We start from the raw sequence: 17,950 nt of genomic DNA, 5'->3' as shown, positions 1-17,950 counted from the left end.
ATTTTAGGACTTATTCAACATTTGTCAAATACATTTTCAACATTTTTAATACCTATTCAAAATTTTCAAATACTTGTTCAACATTTATCAAATACTTATTTTAACAATTTTTAATTCTTATTCAACAATTTTCAAAAATAATTTTAAACATTTTTTTCAAATGTGTTTTTGAAGAATGTTTTGTTTATACATGTAGAATATTTTAAAGTATAGCGAAAAGTACAAAAATAAAGCAAAAAACAAGAACAGAAAAAAGGAAGGAAAAAAAGGCCGCGGCCCCCCGCGCGGCTGGGTCGGCCCATCTGGGGTCCCCCCAACGCGAGGCTTGCCCCTGTGCTCGCTTAAAGCGAGACATAGGGGCGCCCCATACCCATCCCACCAATCCTCCTGAATACCCCTCGCGTCGCGTGTCGTGCTGATCCAGAACTGCAAATTTCCCCAACAGACGACCATGAAGCTTCGGCTGCGTTCCATGGACGCGCGCGGCGGCGTCGCTGAGACGCACCGCGTGCAGCTGCCGGACACGGCCGTGCTCGCCGATGTGAAGTCCTTCCTCGCCGCCAAGCTCTCCGCCGCGCAGCCCGTCCCCGCCGAGTCCGTCCGCCTCTCCCTCAACCGCTCGCAGGAGCTCTGTTCACCGGACCCCTCAGCCACCCTCGCCGCCCTCGGCCTCGCATCCGGTGACCTCCTCTATTTCACGCTCTCCGCAGAGTTATTATCGCAGCCACCGCCTCCTCAAACACTTCCCCGGAACCCTAGCCCGGATACAGCCTCCATCGGGCAAATTGCTTCCGGTTCCAAATCTCCTGGGGTGGCCGGTGGATCCTCGTCACTGCCTCAAAATCTACACATACAGCCCGCCTCTTCATCGCTGCCGCAAAATCTACACATAGAGCCTATCTGTTCGTCGAGGCCGCGAACCCTCCACGTGGAACCTAGTTTGCCCGTGGCATCTGATCCGCCCGATGTGGTGATGGCGGAGGCCGTCCAGGCGCCCAAGAGCTTGTCGAGCCTTGTGATTGGGATTCTCAAGCGGCAGATGGAGGCGGAGAATGCTGGGGGCGCAAATGGTACTGTTATCCATCGCCTAGCTGTGTCCCTTCAGGCAGCTCTGGTCGATGCTGGCTTCCTTGCGGAGAATCCGATGGGGTCTCGCCTCGGATTGCTGAAGGACTGGGCCTCGGGTGCAGCGGCAACACTGACCGTAAAATACACCTTACCGGAGCTTGTCGCCATGCTACCCGAGGGTGAAGAGGGGAAGACAGTGGTTTTGAACTGCTCATTGATGCCGAATTTTGTGATGATATATGGGTGTGTGCCCGGGGCACACTCAGAAGTGCGCAGATTGTGCTTGGAGTTACCAAAGCTGGCGCCGCTGCTATATCTGGATAGCAATGAAGTGGGTGCAACAGAGGAGAAGGAGATTCTTGAGCTTTGGAGGGTGCTGAAGGATGAGCTGTGTCTTCCGCTGATGATATCTTTGTGCCAACTCAACGGGTTGCGCTTGCCGCCGTGCTTGATGGCATTGCCAGGTGATCTGAAGGCTAAAGTATTGGAGTTTGTTCCTGGGGTTGGTCTTGCAAGGGTTCAGTGCGCATGCAAGGAATTGCAGGATCTTGCAGCAGATGATAATCTTTGGAAGATGAGGTTAGAATTGGAGATGAGTCCTTCTAGCAAGGGTTCTGGATGGAGCGGAAATTGGAAGCAAAGGTTTGTGGCAGCTTGGAAGGTGGACAACAGTAGGAGGCATCACAAGAGACCACCCAGCCCAAGGTTTTCGGGCTATGGTTGGGGGATCGGTACACGTAACCCACTTAACTTCCCAGTAATTGGTGGTGATTCGGACCGTCTGCCCTTTATAAATCACAATATCCTTGGGCGTAGTTTTGGAAATCAGCGGAGGAACATCTCGCCCAACTGCAATTTCGAGGGTCATCGCCAAGGGTTTCCTTGATTTAAGTTTTCACTAGTATCTCAAGTATGCAATGCATAGGCTGCCTTGTACATGTTTATAAGTTGCATGCCAGTGCTCTTATCCTCGTGAACTTTTTTGTCTGTATCTTAGATCCTATGTCTTGTCGTTTTCCGGTTATTCCTTGCTATGACACCAAAGTACTTCTGCTCTGATCTAGCCAACGCCATGATCGATTATGTAATAAATAGTTTGGACTTATGGTACTGAGAGCTTAACTTTGCTCTCTATACATGTTTCGGTATCAGCTCTCATCTGACAGTTTAATACTGCCTCCGATCCATATTAATTGTCGCTGATTTAGGACAAAGTTGTACTAAATCAGCAACAATTGATATGGATCGGAGGGAGTAAGTAATTTTATAGTACGTTTTATCCCAGAACTAATTATTTTCATCAACAAATCTTGAAATAGGACTTAGGTTGTGTTTATTATTATGGTAAGTGTGTATTGTTACCATAATTATGAGCATAAATGGCATTTAGAAAGTTGTGAAGTACATGAAGCTCACCTGGTGGCTTTCTTAGTAGCAAGAATGGACTGTTTTCTTAGCAAGAACGGAATATTACTCATATCACGTTGGTTTTAAACACTTGGAAGTTGTGTACGCTGACTTACTGGTGGCATTTTGAGTTACAACCTTAAATATATATTGATGTCAAGTTATCCTCGTTTTATGTTGTATTCTATAAGTCAATAGCACTACTGTTCATGTATTATGCAATGCTGTCAGGTACATCTCAGTAGAGGGCTATTTTTAGGTCAGTGCAAATGTAGGTTTCCTTTCGGGCTATCTAGTGTACTTTTAGCTCACAATGAACAGATGGAAGATTTAACACTGTTGGCATTTAGCTCTGTTTTTTCATTTAATATCACTAAATGTACCTAACATCATGCTTTTCAAAGATTGTTCCCGGCAACCAAGAAATTGCTAGTCATTGCACATATAGTATGATCAACCAGTTGATTGTAGTTGTATTACTTATATCGAGCTGCCTTGTTTTCCAGTGAACTATAGTTACCATAACTTTGTATTTCTTTTTATAGAATATATGACCTGTTTTTTCATCTAATGAAGTGGTCTTCTGCATGATTCTATCACTGAGTACCTGTAATATTTGGTTCCATGATGCCCTTCTGCATGATTCTATCACTGAGTGATTTTAGAAAGTTAGAGCTTAATATATGAGTGAAGTTCGCTATGATACAATTTCTGTGAATTGCTTCTGGTAAAATGCTTCCAAATGCACTAATCAGCTATACTACAGATGCAACACACATAGTCGAGCAGTTTAATTTCTGGAGGATGATATGTAGAGGAGAATATATATATAGGCCTTTAGCTCAAAATAAACAGATGAAAATTTCAACACTGATCACTAAATGTACTGCAGGTTGTCTTTTAGCTTTGGTTTTTGTTTATATCACCAAGTGTATCTAATATCATGGCTTTCAGAGGTTGTTCACTACAACTGAGAAGTTGCTACTCATTCAACATATTATTTGTTAATATGATCAACCAGTTTATTGTAATTGTATCACTTTTCTAGCTGCCTTTTTATATAAAATATATAACCTGTTTTTTTTATCTTTTTTTTGCGGGTGCTGTTTTTTTTTATCTTACTGGTCTTCAGTTGTCTTTCTTACTGGTCTTCAATTGTCTTTGTTAAGGTTCATGTAATGTTTGGTTCTGTGATGCCTTTCTGCATGATTCTATCACCTGCAGTATTTTAGAATGCTGGGGCTTAATAGTTAGGACTAGAGTGAGCTATCATACCATTTCCTTGAACTGCTTCTGGTAAAATGCTTCCAAATGAGCCAGCTAATCAGGTATACTACAGATGCAAGGCATATTAGAGTTTTAATTCTTGAGGATGATATATGGAGGAGAATATGCATAGAGGCCTCTCGGTGATGATATGATCAGCAAGAGGGTTTTTTCCTCTTGATTGATGGTGTTACAGGGTGAAAACCTCCACTTTGAAGCTGCAGAGTGCAGATTTATTCTTGCTATCCATAAGCTTACTCTGCAGAGTATCCATTTGTCTGAATTTTGGAGGTATTTTCTGAGCTCCACTCCTAGTCGAAAGCTGGTCAATGAAACTATGAGACTCTGATGCTGTGTGCCCATCATCATTTGCTTAGACCTGTAAAGCATCTCAGTAATCCATGTTCTTTTCCCGCGGCCTATGATGGGTCGAGTGAACCACGGAGCTGCCGTGCTGCTCCTCCTGCATTGCAGGGACCAAAGATTGCCCTAATTTTCTAAGCGAGCTTTTCATTGACCACAGGGGGAAGAAAGGATAACCTTTCCGGTGCAGGCGTGCATCTTCCCGGCTTTGCCCACACATGTCCTGTTGACGATTGGCCCGGTTCATCTTGATGGTAACGTTTTTAAACCATGTGATATCTGTCATGAGATTTACTACTCCTACACCTTTGGGCACCGGGGCTGTGAGCCACCGTTGCTGGTCGCAGTACTCAAATGGCAGCCGTACGGATCAGTCCCGGTGCCCGAGAAAGGCCTCGTCTTTCTGCTCTTTGCTTGTGGTTTGGTGCACTGAAAAGAATGTGGGGGGAGGGAGGGCATGGGAAATAGTTTACAAAACCAGCTGGGCCAAAGCATTGCGGTGTTTTACTGCCAGGAGATCTTGGCTATGTGTATCATGTCATGCAGAGGCTCGGTATTGGCTCAGTGCGGTAGTATCAGCCTCCTTTTTTGTCTCAAAAAAAGTCTGTCATATGCATAGCATTTGTGTGGGTGGGAATCAGAAATTTATCACTCACTACAAACAAAAGAATTTTGTCAGTCTTGTTTCCTTACGTGGAAAAGCTAGTTAAATTTGTGCCAGTGCTAAATATTAATTTAACCCTTTAATTCTTACGAATGCGTTGCTGAACCTGACATGAAACCTCGAGTGTTGTCATGTTCTTCGTTTGTGTTTGGCTACACATTCAGGTTGCCCCAATACATCGCCTGTGCCCGACTAGTTTTCCGTATCCATCTTCAGTTATCTTGGGAACAAGAGTAGCAGGAAAGCCGGATGTGTGCCGCACAAGCGACAGCGGGCCTCTACAGGATTCCAGAGAGTGAGAACAAGAATCCAATTCTCTGCCAACACACGCCCCTGCCAGGATGCTCTGCCCTGCCCTGCCCTGCCCTGCACCCGCAGGCCTTCAACTTTTTGACTGTATTATTCCACGTCCAGCCCAGCTTCCCTCCCCACACCCGCACCCGCTGCCGCCCAACAACTCAAACAACAGCAGCAGTAGAGTAGAGAGGTGGCCGCAAATGCACACCAGCACCAACATTGATTGATTCCAAGACGACTTCAAGTGAACTGAACCGCTAGCTACATCCACGTACATGGACACCGCCCCCTTTCAGCTTTGCCGGTGCTCCCATCTTGCCACCATTGTTGCATTGTACAGCACAGCAGCTAGTGCTTGTTGGGGCAGGGTATGCAACTAGTCCTGTACAGAGACGGGAAGTACTTCCACTATTGCTTGTACTGCAGCGGGGCGTCATCATAAAACAAGGGCGCTGTGTGTGAAGCCGGTGGAAGAAACAGTTCGTGGTGGCGCCCTTCTCCCCTTTTATTATCTTCCCTCCACATGTCCGCACGCCGCCACTACTACTGCATGGTGAACACTGTTCATTATGCCATAGGCTGGTGAGACTGTGAGGGTGACTGCAGGCAGCGCTGGTGGAGGAGCAGGGGAAGCAGCGGCAGCTCTCGCCTCCTTGCTGGTAACAACATCTACTCAACTCCATTGATGCTCTACATATGCTACTGTGACATCCTCTCTGCTGGCAAGTAGTTTTGAGGCAAATCTTTTCCCTCTGTTTCAAAAAAAAAAACCCTCTCTGCTGGCAAGTGGTTTTGCATAATTGTATTGCATTTCAGCTTTTATATACCAGCAGTACATTTTAGTAGGATATTTTCTTGGGAGGAGAGTGAGCTGCTTCCATATTTTCCCACCTTCCATGAGTGCCAACTATACATGTGTTCTCCAACACTACACTTTGGTCGAATATTTTCTTCGGGGACAGTGAGCTGCTTGCATCTTCTTCCTCCTCCCATGAGTGTCCTCTGCGTGTTTCAACAGTATCATGGGCATTTGTTTACCTCTCTCGAGAAATTGCAGTACAAGAGCATTATTAGCCTAGTAATAAGTGGCATCAGCTTTCTCCCTGGACGATTTCGGGGTTTCATCCTGGCGTTTTTGACTCATGATATCCCCCTCGATCTACACGCTCAATCAAAGGGTGGAACTTTTAACGCCTCCGGGCCCTTGTCCGTGCATCTTAGCTGATTTTGGCTTCTCAATTTGGATTGCCGCTCTTAACGCTGTTCTGCACCGACGACAGCTCACAGCTGAGTCTCAAGGCTCCTGCAGCTTGTGCAAATTCAGCATCTCTCTTCGTATTCATTCATTGTTCTGGCGTCAAATTTGGACGGTGGGAGGGGCAGTGCTCAGTACTCGCTGTATGGCGATGAGGAACCCTCCCCTTCTCCACTAGTAACAACCGGCTAAGTTTCTGGCTTTTTTGCCCTCGATCACGGACCCTAAATTTCTTCCATGGTTTGCATTTCTTTTCCAGAACACGCAGGAGATGTTGCTCCCTTTCCTGTTGTGTTTATCTGATTCAGTGGTAGCTAGTTTTTTCAGTGTTATTCATACACTCGCATAGCCGCGTAGTTTGCATCCACCCCAACGAAGGCACTTCCGGAGTTTTCATGTAGAAACACTTGATTTATGTATAGACCAGTGCAGATTGTGATGGAAGGAAAGAAGACTTGAATCAGCGTGGGCATCTCCGTAATGCCACCAAGTGGTGAGGCAATTCTTGAATCTATGGCGCACTTGACTTTTCCCGGTCTCCAGTGCACGATGTTTGCTAGCTTTTCACTTGCAATATGCCTAAAATATAGTAAAAAGATACTCCCTCCAATCTAAAATAAGTGGCATCGTCTAGGTTCAAATTTGAACTAAAACCATGTTGCAAGTGACTGCGCATATAACTTTAAAAGTATTTTGCGAGGCAAATGCAAGGATATTATTTTTGAATATGCATAATCCAATACTTTTGCGCATACCAGTGATCAAAGTTTTAAAACAATGACTGCACATATAATAATGTGACTCATGTTTGTACCGGGGCGGAGTAACATGATTTCATTTGTGTTAAAAAAGTAGTACTATCATAGCTCTCCCAGTGGAGTTATATATATATTCCAAAGAGCTGACAGCTCCATAAACTAAACTTCCTGCAAAAGAAAGAAGGCCCATAAACTGAAAACATGTACAGGGTTCTCAGAAATCCTGGTGAAGGTGGGGGGCAGAGGTTCAGTTTCCGGTAGGGTTTAAGCATGTATAGATCTGGCTCATCCATTGATTAGTCATTAACCTCATTCCGAGCTGGCCCATGCAGTACGTGGATGACAGTGGCATCCGATCCTCGGGCCGGTCTTGATTTCCGCGGCACCACCAACTGTAAAATCTCCAGCTGATCCGCTGAATTCAGAGCTCTTTATATATTCTGATCCGCGGACGTGATCCAGCTGGTACACGGTTGTTAGCGCGCGGTACCGACAATTCTATTCCCTGTACTGTGTGTGCGGCTTCCGTCTTTGCCCTTGCGTCTGTCCGTTGCATTAGGCTCGCTTAACTTTTTCACTTTGGAGGACAATCTTTATGTAAGGCTGCAGGGGTTAGTTGTTCCTTGTTGAGCCTTGCAAGATATTGACTGCCAGCTCGCTCCGCCCCGATCTGCTCCTCCGCATTTTCCACCCTTTAAGTAAAGCCCCCTTCACCGCTTGCCAAACCTGGCAATTTAGAAGGCTGGGCATTCCTTAGAATGGTTGCAGCATCACACTGAGATCATCAGGTATCAAGCACAAGGTTTGGTTAATGGCTTTGTTTGTTCCTTGCATAAATGTATTTGTGGGATGTTGTTGGCAACATGGTCGAGATCATGTGAGTGATCATTGTTTTTCTTGGCAGATGTATTCCCCTCCCTGCTCTGCTGCTGGAAGCAACGGCGAGCGGAGCTTCGCGGCCGGAGCCAACCCGCTTGCTTTGCTCGACCATGCCATGGATTTCGACGAGCACGTCCTTTTTCCTATGCACAATGCAGGGATGCAAGATGGAGTTCAGTTCTACAATCCTACTGCTGGTATTTTTCTTCTCCTCGCCTCTCCTGTTGAAGCAGAACAAGGTTCTTGTTCATTCATCTGTGAAAGTTCTCTCTTCTTACTACTGGCATTTCCATGTTGCAATTATCTCCAGGTGGTAGTGGTACTGAGCTGAGTAGAAACATGAGCATGGAGAAGGGTTTGAAAGGCGGTAAAAGGAAGGGCTCCGGCGAGGGCAGTTCGACGATGCATTCACAAGTAATGAAGTTATAGAAATTCTTCCCTTCCCTGTTCTTAGTAGTTTCATCATTTTGGGCTGCATCTCATCGTTTACATATCACACAGCAGGAGGAAACCGGTGGCATGTCTCAGAGAGAGGTCAGCATGGAGGGCGCTGGCGAGAAGGAAGGTGATGCTGCTAGCAACAGAGAGGACTACGTGCATATCCGGGCGAAGCGCGGCCAGGCGACCAACAACCACAGCCTTGCAGAAAGGGTGAGTGACCAATCTCTCCAGTAACATAATTGAAAGGGCTGCAATTTTCTTGCTTGTAATAGCTTGTCCGTCTGAAATGCAGTTTCGGAGGGAGAAGATCAACGAGAGGATGAAGCATCTACAAGACCTCGTCCCAGGCTGCAACAAGGTATCAACATCATCAGCAACTGAAAATTTACTCTTCAGCAAAAGTTTCATAGATTTGCTCATTATAAAATGTTTATGGGTTTACTCACTCTAACCGATGCGGCTGCCTGTGACAAAGAAGATTACAGGCAAGGCCATGATGCTCGACGAGATCATAAACTATGTGCAGTCCCTGCAGCGGCAGGTCGAGGTAAGCACACCGAAACAGATTCCTCAAAGATCACTCACTCTTGGCCAACAATGGCTGAAGCTCCTAGTGTTGCCCGTTTTGGTTTCTGCAGTTCCTCTCGATGAAGCTCTCGGCGGTCAGCCCCGAGCTGAACTGCGATCTCGACCTCCAAGACGTAAGGCCAATGGAGACTCTGAACAACAAAGAACTCACATATGTTTATACTGTTATAAAAACATAACATTCCTCGCAGACTGACCATTTTGCCTCCGGTTGCTCGCCTCCGCCGTGCAGATCCTTTGCCCGCAGGACGCCCGCTCCGCGTTTCCGGGATACGGCCAGCGATTGGGCAGCGTTCATCCTAACAGCAATATGTACAGGGCGTCGCAGCCGGGCCTCTCGCGTCCTGAACTATACGGGAACGGGATCATCATCCCAAACCCGGCAAATGTTCATATGGCGAGAGCGGCTCAGCAGCTGTCTGCTTTTCCCCAGGTCTGTCTGCATCCAACTCCCTCGATCAAAACATCCTACTCCCTCCAGTGCAGACTACATACGGAATAAAATGAATAAATCTACATTCTAAAATATGTCTATATCCATCTATCTGTATTTCGTATTGAAATCTCTAAAAAGACTTATATTTAGGAACGAAGGGAGTAGATTTCTAGATGAGAGATTAATATTGTTGTCTCACTGACAGAGGAGCATCGTTTGGGACGAGGAACTTGGCAATGTTGGTCCGGCTGCCTTCCCGTCGGACGTCGTCGGCGCCAGTAGCTTAGAGAACTCCGGTAGGTCTCGCGCTTCTCTCCGTTGCGTTTCTTCTGCGGCTGTGTTGACTGTCGAGTCGTCTGATGAATCTTTTTTTGTGTGTGTTGCAGAGTCGATGAAGGTGGAGTAGCTAGCCAGCAAGCTGACGGTTAACCATGTGCAGAGGCTGCACAGATCTCCTCGGGCTTTAGCGAGTTTAACTGCTGTCGTTGAGAGGACGATTCTCTAAGTGTGCGTGTGTGTGACTTTTGTACAGTTTGACTAAGCAGACGGATGAAAAGCTTGTGGTCCGCTGTGATGTGCCATCTCTGCCTGGACTGAAATTATTAGTGGTAATAATGATTGGGTTTCATGAGTTGATCTACACAAGTTTGTGCATATTACTGATTTTTTCGATGTCCCGGTGGATATAGCGAGAGAGCCGACCTAAACAAAGGTTCTTGTTAAAATAGAATGACTGCGTGTATTTTAGAAAGAATACAACTATAATCGTAAGTTCTTCGTGGTCATTCTGGTCATGATCATTCGTGTGGTTTTTCTTTGACATCATCTACAATGAAACTTTCAATTAACCGTGGAACTGATTTTGGAGACTTCCAATTAACCGTGGAACTGATTTTGGAAGGATAGAGCAGCTCCAAACAGAAATCTTAGCCAAGTAGTACCAGTAACATATAGGGATAAAATGGGTGCTAAATTTCCCAATTAACAGTGTCACTAGTTCCAAATGTTCCCAATGGCGTAAAGTTTTTGAAACACGCAATCGTTTATAAACAGTAAAAACCCAAATTTAATGTGAAAAAACGAAAAGGAAAAAGGGAAAAGGGGGCAAACCACCAGCTTCCCTTGGAAGGCTGAGCACCAGCAGCCTCCTCCCATGGCGACCATCACCTGCCACCTCCCCCCTCTCCTCCCTGGCCCAGCCTCCGGGCACCATCGCCACCTCAAGCCCTCCCCGCCCCCCTTCAATCGGCACCTCCGCGCCCCGCCTCCGACCCGTCTCCTCCGCGCCGCCCGCCGCCGCCATCCCGACGCCGTCGTCGTCGTCCCAGACGCGCGCCCCTGGGTCGGCGACCTGTCAGGAGCCGCCTCCTACTGGGACGGGAGGGAGGAAGATGGGGACGAGGAGGAGGACGCGGACGACGACGACCGCAGCCTGGACCTCCTGGCCCGGTTCCTGCACTCGGTGTTCAGGAAGGCCTCCCGCCGCGCGCGCCGCGCCGCCAGGTCCGTGCTGCCGCCCTCCGTCCCCGCTGAGCTGGTCCGTTTCGCTGCTTGCTTTATCAGCCTGAGTTTATCATGCTTGTTCGGGATCAGCGGCATGGAGATCTCCGCCGGATTTGTGCGTGATCTGGTGTGTTCCCGTGTTTATGCGCGTGCAGGTGAAGTTCTCGGTCAATGGCGTGCTGGTTCTCACCTTCTTGTGGATCCTCAAGGGGCTTCTTGAGGTGAGGAATTCCTTCACATATAAGCTGTTTGATGCCCTGTTTCAAAATTGTGGGCAATTACTATTTCTGATTTAGTGTTTCTATGCGCAACAAATGGTTGTGATGCTGTATGATCAAGGGATAGTCACTAGTTTGTGCTCCGAAAAGGCGTGTTCGTGCGGGGAACAGATAGGTACTCTTTGTTGCTATTTGCTTAGGCAGTGAGAGCTGAGGAAGACAGCCAGTGCTTATTGATGGGGCAGTCTTTACTTGTCTGCTTGGGAAGTACTTGATGAAATGCCGATTCAGTGCTCATGTGTTGCTCTTGATATGTATGAACAAAGCGTTGTGCTCCTTGTCTGATTTATTTCTGTTTCTAGAGGGCATGTTGGTTCGGAGAACAAATACGTACTGGTTTGGCTACCGTTTTCTTAAGCAGCGAGCAAGAATTATTGAGTAGTCTTTACTTGTCTGCTTAGAAAATGCTTAACATGTATAGGAACCTTGGTTTCTGAAATTTTGGCATAGTTAGCTAATTTGATGGGCAGCAAAATGGGTGGTTGTTATTGTTGCTGACTCCATATGGTTGGAGCTATATGCCAATTAATTAGCCCGATATACGTGAGGTCGTCACTTTGTTGAGTTGATGGATGTTTTCTAAAAATGGTGAGGGGGTTGCCCTGGTTTTCTTTCAGGCAATCGCTCAAAACTGAACGTTTCAATAGATGTGTAAGACCGCACAGATAGTTAGTCACACCAAGACATAGTGACTTCCTTGTTATCAGCATCGTTTGCTTTTAGAAAATAGGTCCAGTACAAGAATATATATGAGTGCATTCCTCACTTGGAGAGTTTACAAGTGAGAGAGCTCCAGATCTTAGTACAAATAGAACATAGAGCCCCCAAAATTAAGTAGGATTAGCCCAAGGAGAAGCATCAATCACTCAGGGAAGGTGCATTATTCAGGCCATCAGGGCATCAGGTTGGATCATAGGATGCCAGAGGCAGGATGTTACTGCTGTGCATATAATAGACTGGTGAAATGAGGCCAAAACATTTGTGCAAGACGTGGTGTTTTGCTTATTGGTAAATGGCCCTTCAAATTCCCCACTGTTGATTTCTTTTTAGCCACCAAAGCTATCTATGCTGGTTTAATGCTGTTACGTGTCAGATCAGTAACCCTGTGGTAGATGGTACAGATCCACCACTCTCAGTTTGCGATAGAAAATGTAAAGTTGCAGCTTATGTATCTGTACTGTTCGATTCTGTGCAGCCAACATTTTCTACCTCAAAGTTCTTTATTTAAGCCTGTCTATTATTTGGTTTGTGCAATCTAACCCCTCTAGCCCATTTTTTTCTAGCACTGTTTTGCTTATTTCATGTTACACAGTAATTCCCTTGTTAGGCCCATTCTATTTTCTACTAGTGACGTGACGGGCACAGTTAAACTGACTGCTACAGGTAGTTGTGGGTTAACTCAACAGAATTAAATCAGAGGGGTCTCTGTCACACAAATTGACTAGTAGATGGGCTTGCAAATTGCAATTAATTTTTTGGAAAATTCTGCAGCAGTTAAAAGTTGCAACCTTATTTCTGTGGGTAGATTAATTTATTGTGATGGAAAAGTGAGAACCTTTTTAAGCTAAGCATGTTGAGCTAGTTAATGAAGAACCCTGTTCTGTTTCTTTTCATCTCTACTTCCCCCGTAACTGATTTGCTGCGGCGGCTCTTTTCCTTCCTGGATTAAAACGCCAAGCTTACAGGGATCATCAACCTTTAAGTTCATGGTCTGTACCACATACACACAGTCCAATTCAGTGACCACCCTATGAGGATTCTACTGAGTCGCCAGCAGGAAACTTTCCTGGCATGCAAATAGTTAAGTATCTTTGGCACTTGCACAGTTAAACTGTACCCACCAAGACATGAAGATGACCTCATGGCTTACACCATTCATCTCGTGTAATGATACTGTCACTTTCTTAGCTTGTCTATTCTATGTATGGTCCATGGACATGGATTTTGAACCAGTCTTTCCTGTTTCTGCAATTCAGCCTTTTATTTTGCAAGATGTCCAATACTTCATTATGACACCCTTAACGTCTGGGATGGATTCTACTTTGTATTTCTATTTACTGGAATTTTGTTGGATGGGAAACAGTACTCCAAGATAACCCTCCAGGGTGTTGGTTGAGCCTGCGAAAATGCATCTCTCCCCATCAGGGTTAGCAGAGTCCTCACACTATATGGACATGAACATCAATAACATTTTGAAGTGCTGCATGACCGGTTGTATTTCATGTAAGCTAGTTCCAGCCTGTGTTTGTAGTGACTGGTGACAGAGAATCAACCAGAATCAGAAATATGGCTGTAGAATCAACACGTACCCCAGAATTAAAGTTCTGGATAGCAGTTAGGCTGCCATCATAAATTCATACATTTTATGTCATATTTGTGGTTACCTGCTAGCCAAGGAATTGATGTCACGCTGGTAGTTGGTTCGTGCAATCAATACACCAATTAGGGTTACAGCTGCCTAAAACAGAGGCATGAAAAATCACCAGTTGCATTCATTGGCATGTGGGCATTTGTTTTCGAGATATTAATCAAGGTTATATTATTCAGCTTTGGAAGGTACCCGGCTACCCGCTCACTGCATTTATCGGGCAAGCTAAATGGTTCCACGTAATGTACTTGCCATTGTAGTACCTCTCAAAGCTTTAATTCCCAGAGTTTGCATTTCTGGGAGACACGACAAAGTCCATAGTTGAGATTCATCAGCATCATGAATTACAATTTGTCTGAAATCGCAGAATAAGTTCTTTGAGAATAACATGCCTTGCATTATGTTGCATTGATGCTTGTGGCAAACTCATTTTCTAGTCCTTTCTTTCAGTAACTTGGAAGCATTAGTAACTCAATTTGTCTACAGGTGGTCTGCACATTTGGAAGCATGGTGTTTATAAGCATCCTTCTTGTTCGAGGGATATGGTCTGGAGTAACTTACATCAGAGAAAACCGATACAGCTATATTCAACAGCTCAAGGATGACGACAACCGGTGGAGCAGAGTACAGCCTGCTGGTTGATCGTTTGCTTTCCTTGCTGGCAACATACTCTGATTCAAAGGGCCCATGAATAATCCAGGGCCACTGTTGAGATAGCATGGATGCTCCCAGCTGTGCACAAAATGCTGATGTTTGTTGTTGCTATATAAATTGCTGCTGGAGAATCGAAGGAACCCCCCTGTAGTCTATACAAATAAGTGGTTCTCTTCAACATGATGGTGAAAAATGTTACCGGCGACTGATTGGGTTTTATATCTGGCCTGGCCCCATACTGGCTGAGCCGATGTTGAAAGACTCGTATTTGTTGTAGTATGAAAATGGTGCGAAATACCTATGGTCAGTACTCAGTACAGTGTAATTCTGTTTCATTTTGATAGATGGAGTGGTCCTGAATATCCAAAGCTAGTATTTTCTCCTGTGATGCCATGAAGGCATGAACTAGCTTGACAGAGTAGTAGTCTTGCTTCTGCAGTGGATTTCAAAATCTTGCCGGGCAACTGTCTTTTGATCTCCAACAGTCTGTCTCAGTCTTGCACTCTTGCTGCTTTTGGCCGTTCGTCTAGATTCTTTGTTTGCTACTCTCGCCTGATCTGATGCTTTGAGTTTGAGATTCCTCCTTTGGCTCTCGCTAGCATTTGGTCTGTTACTTCCAAACAGGAAGAAGGCCAGAGACAGCGGAAATCCAAAATGATATCGTCAAAACAGTAGTCGTCACTCAGGTCAGGGGCACTGAGGTGTAGTATTACACCAAACCTTTTTTTTTAAACATCAGTGCAGACACAAGCGCTCATATACACACGCATACATTCATCCCTACGAACGCACACACGCACATCCTACCCCTATGAGGGGCTCCGAAAGACTGAGCCGGCATATCATCTTGTGATTTATGAAGTCACCATAGGTACCTCGTCGTCGACGGAAACGTCTCCTCCCACTGAATGCGCATCGTCGGAAATCTTGAAATAAATTCAGGAATAAATGCGAGTACCAGGATTTGAACCCATAGTCCCTCTAATCATAGGTGGTGTTTGGTTCTCTAGTCCTAGGACTTTTTTTAGTCCCAACGAAAAAGTCCCTAGTCTTAAAAAAGTCCTTTCCTGTTTGTTTTCAAAGACTAAAAAGTTTCTAGTCCCTTCCTAAAGGTTATTAAATGACCATGTTGCCCCTAGTATATAGAAAAATAACAGCCAAACAACACCATAAGGTGGCGGGGCAATGAGTGCATGGAGGGGCATTCATTTAGTCCTAAATGTTTAGTTTAGTCCCTAAAAAGTCCCTCCCATTTGATAAAAAAATCTCTAAGATGGACTTTTTCTAGTTCCTACATTAAAAAGTTCCTGGAAACAAACACCCCATTAGTTCCTATAACCATCCAACCACAGGTCATAGGTTGGCTCGCCAAAACCAAACCTTTAATATTATTGGTGGATACGTCATCAATCGATTTGAATGGTCTCGCTTTTGTTCGTTTCAGCCACGCCAACAGACGGAACCGTGGATCCCTATTCTGAGAAAGGCGAGTTAGGCGAAGACAGTAGCATTTCGGCCCTGTCCTAGTTCTCGGTCATTTCGAAGTATCTAGCCAGTTTGACACCTTTTGTCATTATTATCACGCGTGCCGACTAGCTACTGCCGACCACTCGTACAACGGTACAAGTGATCCAAATACAGTATTGCTTAGCAGGGACCTTTGTCACAACCATGCTAGCTACCCCGTCAGCCAGTTACCCGTCGCCATCGGCGTATTCATGGCGAATCCCTGGCGACCCACGCCTGACCGTCAGATGCGCATCCGACGGCGCCCCGCAGGCCGCCCCGATCTTCTCCGGACCCATGAGCAAGAGCGACGTGCCCAGCCGTCCCGGAAATGTGGGAGGCGCGCGTCCGTCCACGAGGCAGAAAGCCTGGAGCGCTGCTGCGCCACACGACTCGCGGCACGGCCATTGGTGGAGTGGAGGTGTCGTGTTTTGATCCAAATATTTTTGGCTTGGATGCCTCGTGTTGCACGTAGTACACCTTTCTCTACCAGCCATATCTTGTTGCTGTTGACCGATGCTTAATCTTTGATCGGTTGGCTGATCCGGCGACAAACATTGCATCACACCGTTGGGTCGCATTTACGCCGAATCTGAGCCGGAACAACGATTTCCGCGTGACCCGATCTCGGTGGGCCGCTCGTATGATTCCCAAGCTGCTGGCAGTTAACACGCTGGAGCAAATCGTTCGGAAGAAAAAATAAGCTTAGCACTGGCGATCACCACTGGTTATGAGCGAGTACTTCTACTGTTTCGTCGACAGATGATTGAAGCTGTATTTTCTCTTTTGGGTACTGCTAGTCGCTAGGCGCGGTACTACACCGGTACGGTACTGGGCGTAGGGGTGGACACGAACTTAGCACCAGCAGTACTAATATCGAGAAATAAGGATGACAGTCATCCTCCCGGCTCCTCAGCCATTTGGGATTCCTGGCCGTTGGATCGTTTTGCTTGATGCAATCTGAGCCATCGGATCGAGCCCTGGGAGGACCTCGGCCGTCGGATCGAAGAGGTGACCCTGTAGCAATGAATAGTTTCGTCCCGTTCGTGCCACCGCGCGTCATTCCGACGACCCGTCGAGGGCGTTTTCGTTATTTCGCATATGGGGCTATAAAATGCCGGCTCCCCATGGAGATAACCCTAGCCGCCTCACTCCCGCATCTCGCGCGTCGCCGCCTAGCTGCTCCCCACGCCGCCGCCTGCGCTCACCCTCACGTCGTCGCCTCCGCTCGCCCTCGCGTCGTCGCCTCCGCTCGCCCTCGCGTCGTCGCCTCGTCTCCTGCTCCCCCGCCCTCTCGATGCTCCGCAGCGCAACACCAGGAGAGCGCGAGCGCGAGCAGCCACGACCCTCTCCTCCTCTCCCACGCTCGTTCCCCTGTTGCCTCTCTCATGCCGCCGCCGCCCCATCTTCTCTCGCACTTCCCGTCCTGCTGAGCCCGCCCTCCCGTGCTTCACCACCTGGACGCCTCTCGCTTCGAGGGGTGAAGGACGTCGAGCAGATGAGTCCCACTGTCGACGATGGTGGGGGTGACGCACAACTCCGACGAGCTCATCAGTGGGGGGACCAATGAACGACCCGCGGTCGCCGCTTGCATGAGAAGGCGAGGGAGGCGACCTGATGCGAGGCGCCCACTCAGTGCTTCCCCGCCAAATCCGGCCGCCACCAGCTCGCTTCGGCCTCCTCATCTTCGTGCATCTCTGGGAAGAAGACGACCCAAGCTGAGTCGCCTCCCGAGCCACAGTGAGAAGATCACGGTGAACGCCCTTTCCACTTCCCCCGCTTCCACTGTCTCTCTCTCAGATTTACCTATTAATCCAGTCGAGATTCGATCAAATGTGTCTATCTGTTCATTTACAGGGGGGCAGAACCCCAAGGGCAGAGTTGCAGTCCTCTACAGCTGCGGGGAGGAAGAAGAAGAAGGGCTCATATATATGCCTCTCTCTGGTGGTGAACACTCTTCCCTGGAATCGAAGATCTGCCTATCCCTGCATCATGTAAAGTGCGGCCTGCAGGTATTGTTGGGGAACGTAGCAGAATTTTTAAAATTTTCTACGCATCACCAAGATCAATCTATGGAGTCATCTAGCAACGAGGGAGAGAGGAGTGCATCTACATACCCTTGTAGATCGCGCGCGGAAGCGTTCAAGATAACGGGGTTGATGGAGTCGTACTCGATGTGATCCAAGTCACGGATGACCAAGTGCCGAACGGACAGCACC

General features: G+C 46.9%; 3 protein-coding genes across 8 annotated transcripts; all 3 read left to right on the top strand.

The window, feature by feature from the left end:
* Positions 1–377: 377 nt before the first annotated feature.
* On the top strand, positions 378–2,226 carry LOC123085102 (F-box protein SKIP22). The gene has a single exon (XM_044506683.1). The coding sequence runs from the start codon at positions 452–454 to the stop codon at positions 1,952–1,954; it is 1,503 nt and encodes a 500-aa protein (XP_044362618.1). The 5' UTR covers positions 378–451; the 3' UTR covers positions 1,955–2,226.
* Positions 2,227–4,593: 2,367 nt separating this feature from the next.
* Positions 4,594–10,064, top strand: LOC123085103 (transcription factor BEE 3). 6 transcript variants are annotated; one of them, XM_044506688.1, is made up of 10 exons: positions 4,594–5,724; positions 7,983–8,154; positions 8,268–8,371; positions 8,462–8,608; positions 8,691–8,756; positions 8,874–8,945; positions 9,037–9,099; positions 9,219–9,419; positions 9,628–9,718; positions 9,809–10,064. In XM_044506688.1, the coding sequence occupies exons 2-10, from the start codon at positions 7,983–7,985 to the stop codon at positions 9,826–9,828; spliced, it is 936 nt and encodes a 311-aa protein (XP_044362623.1). In that variant the 5' UTR covers positions 4,594–5,724; the 3' UTR covers positions 9,829–10,064. The 6 variants fall into 6 exon arrangements, with proteins under 6 accessions (XP_044362623.1, XP_044362619.1, XP_044362624.1 ...); XM_044506684.1 differs by having other exon boundaries at positions 4,604–5,724; positions 8,459–8,608; XM_044506689.1 differs by having other exon boundaries at positions 4,606–5,724; positions 8,877–8,945.
* Positions 10,065–10,497: 433 nt separating this feature from the next.
* Positions 10,498–14,587, top strand: LOC123085105 (uncharacterized). The gene is made up of 3 exons (XM_044506690.1): positions 10,498–10,959; positions 11,081–11,146; positions 14,058–14,587. Exons 1-3 carry the CDS (start codon positions 10,576–10,578, stop codon positions 14,211–14,213), a joined length of 606 nt encoding a protein of 201 aa, XP_044362625.1. The 5' UTR covers positions 10,498–10,575; the 3' UTR covers positions 14,214–14,587.
* The last annotated feature ends 3,363 nt before the right edge of the window (positions 14,588–17,950 follow it).

The sequence above is a fragment of the Triticum aestivum genome, chromosome 4A, assembly GCF_018294505.1.
Source record: "Triticum aestivum cultivar Chinese Spring chromosome 4A, IWGSC CS RefSeq v2.1, whole genome shotgun sequence".
Taxonomy (NCBI): domain Eukaryota; kingdom Viridiplantae; phylum Streptophyta; class Magnoliopsida; order Poales; family Poaceae; genus Triticum; species Triticum aestivum.
This window is presented reverse-complemented; position numbering and strand designations above follow the sequence as displayed.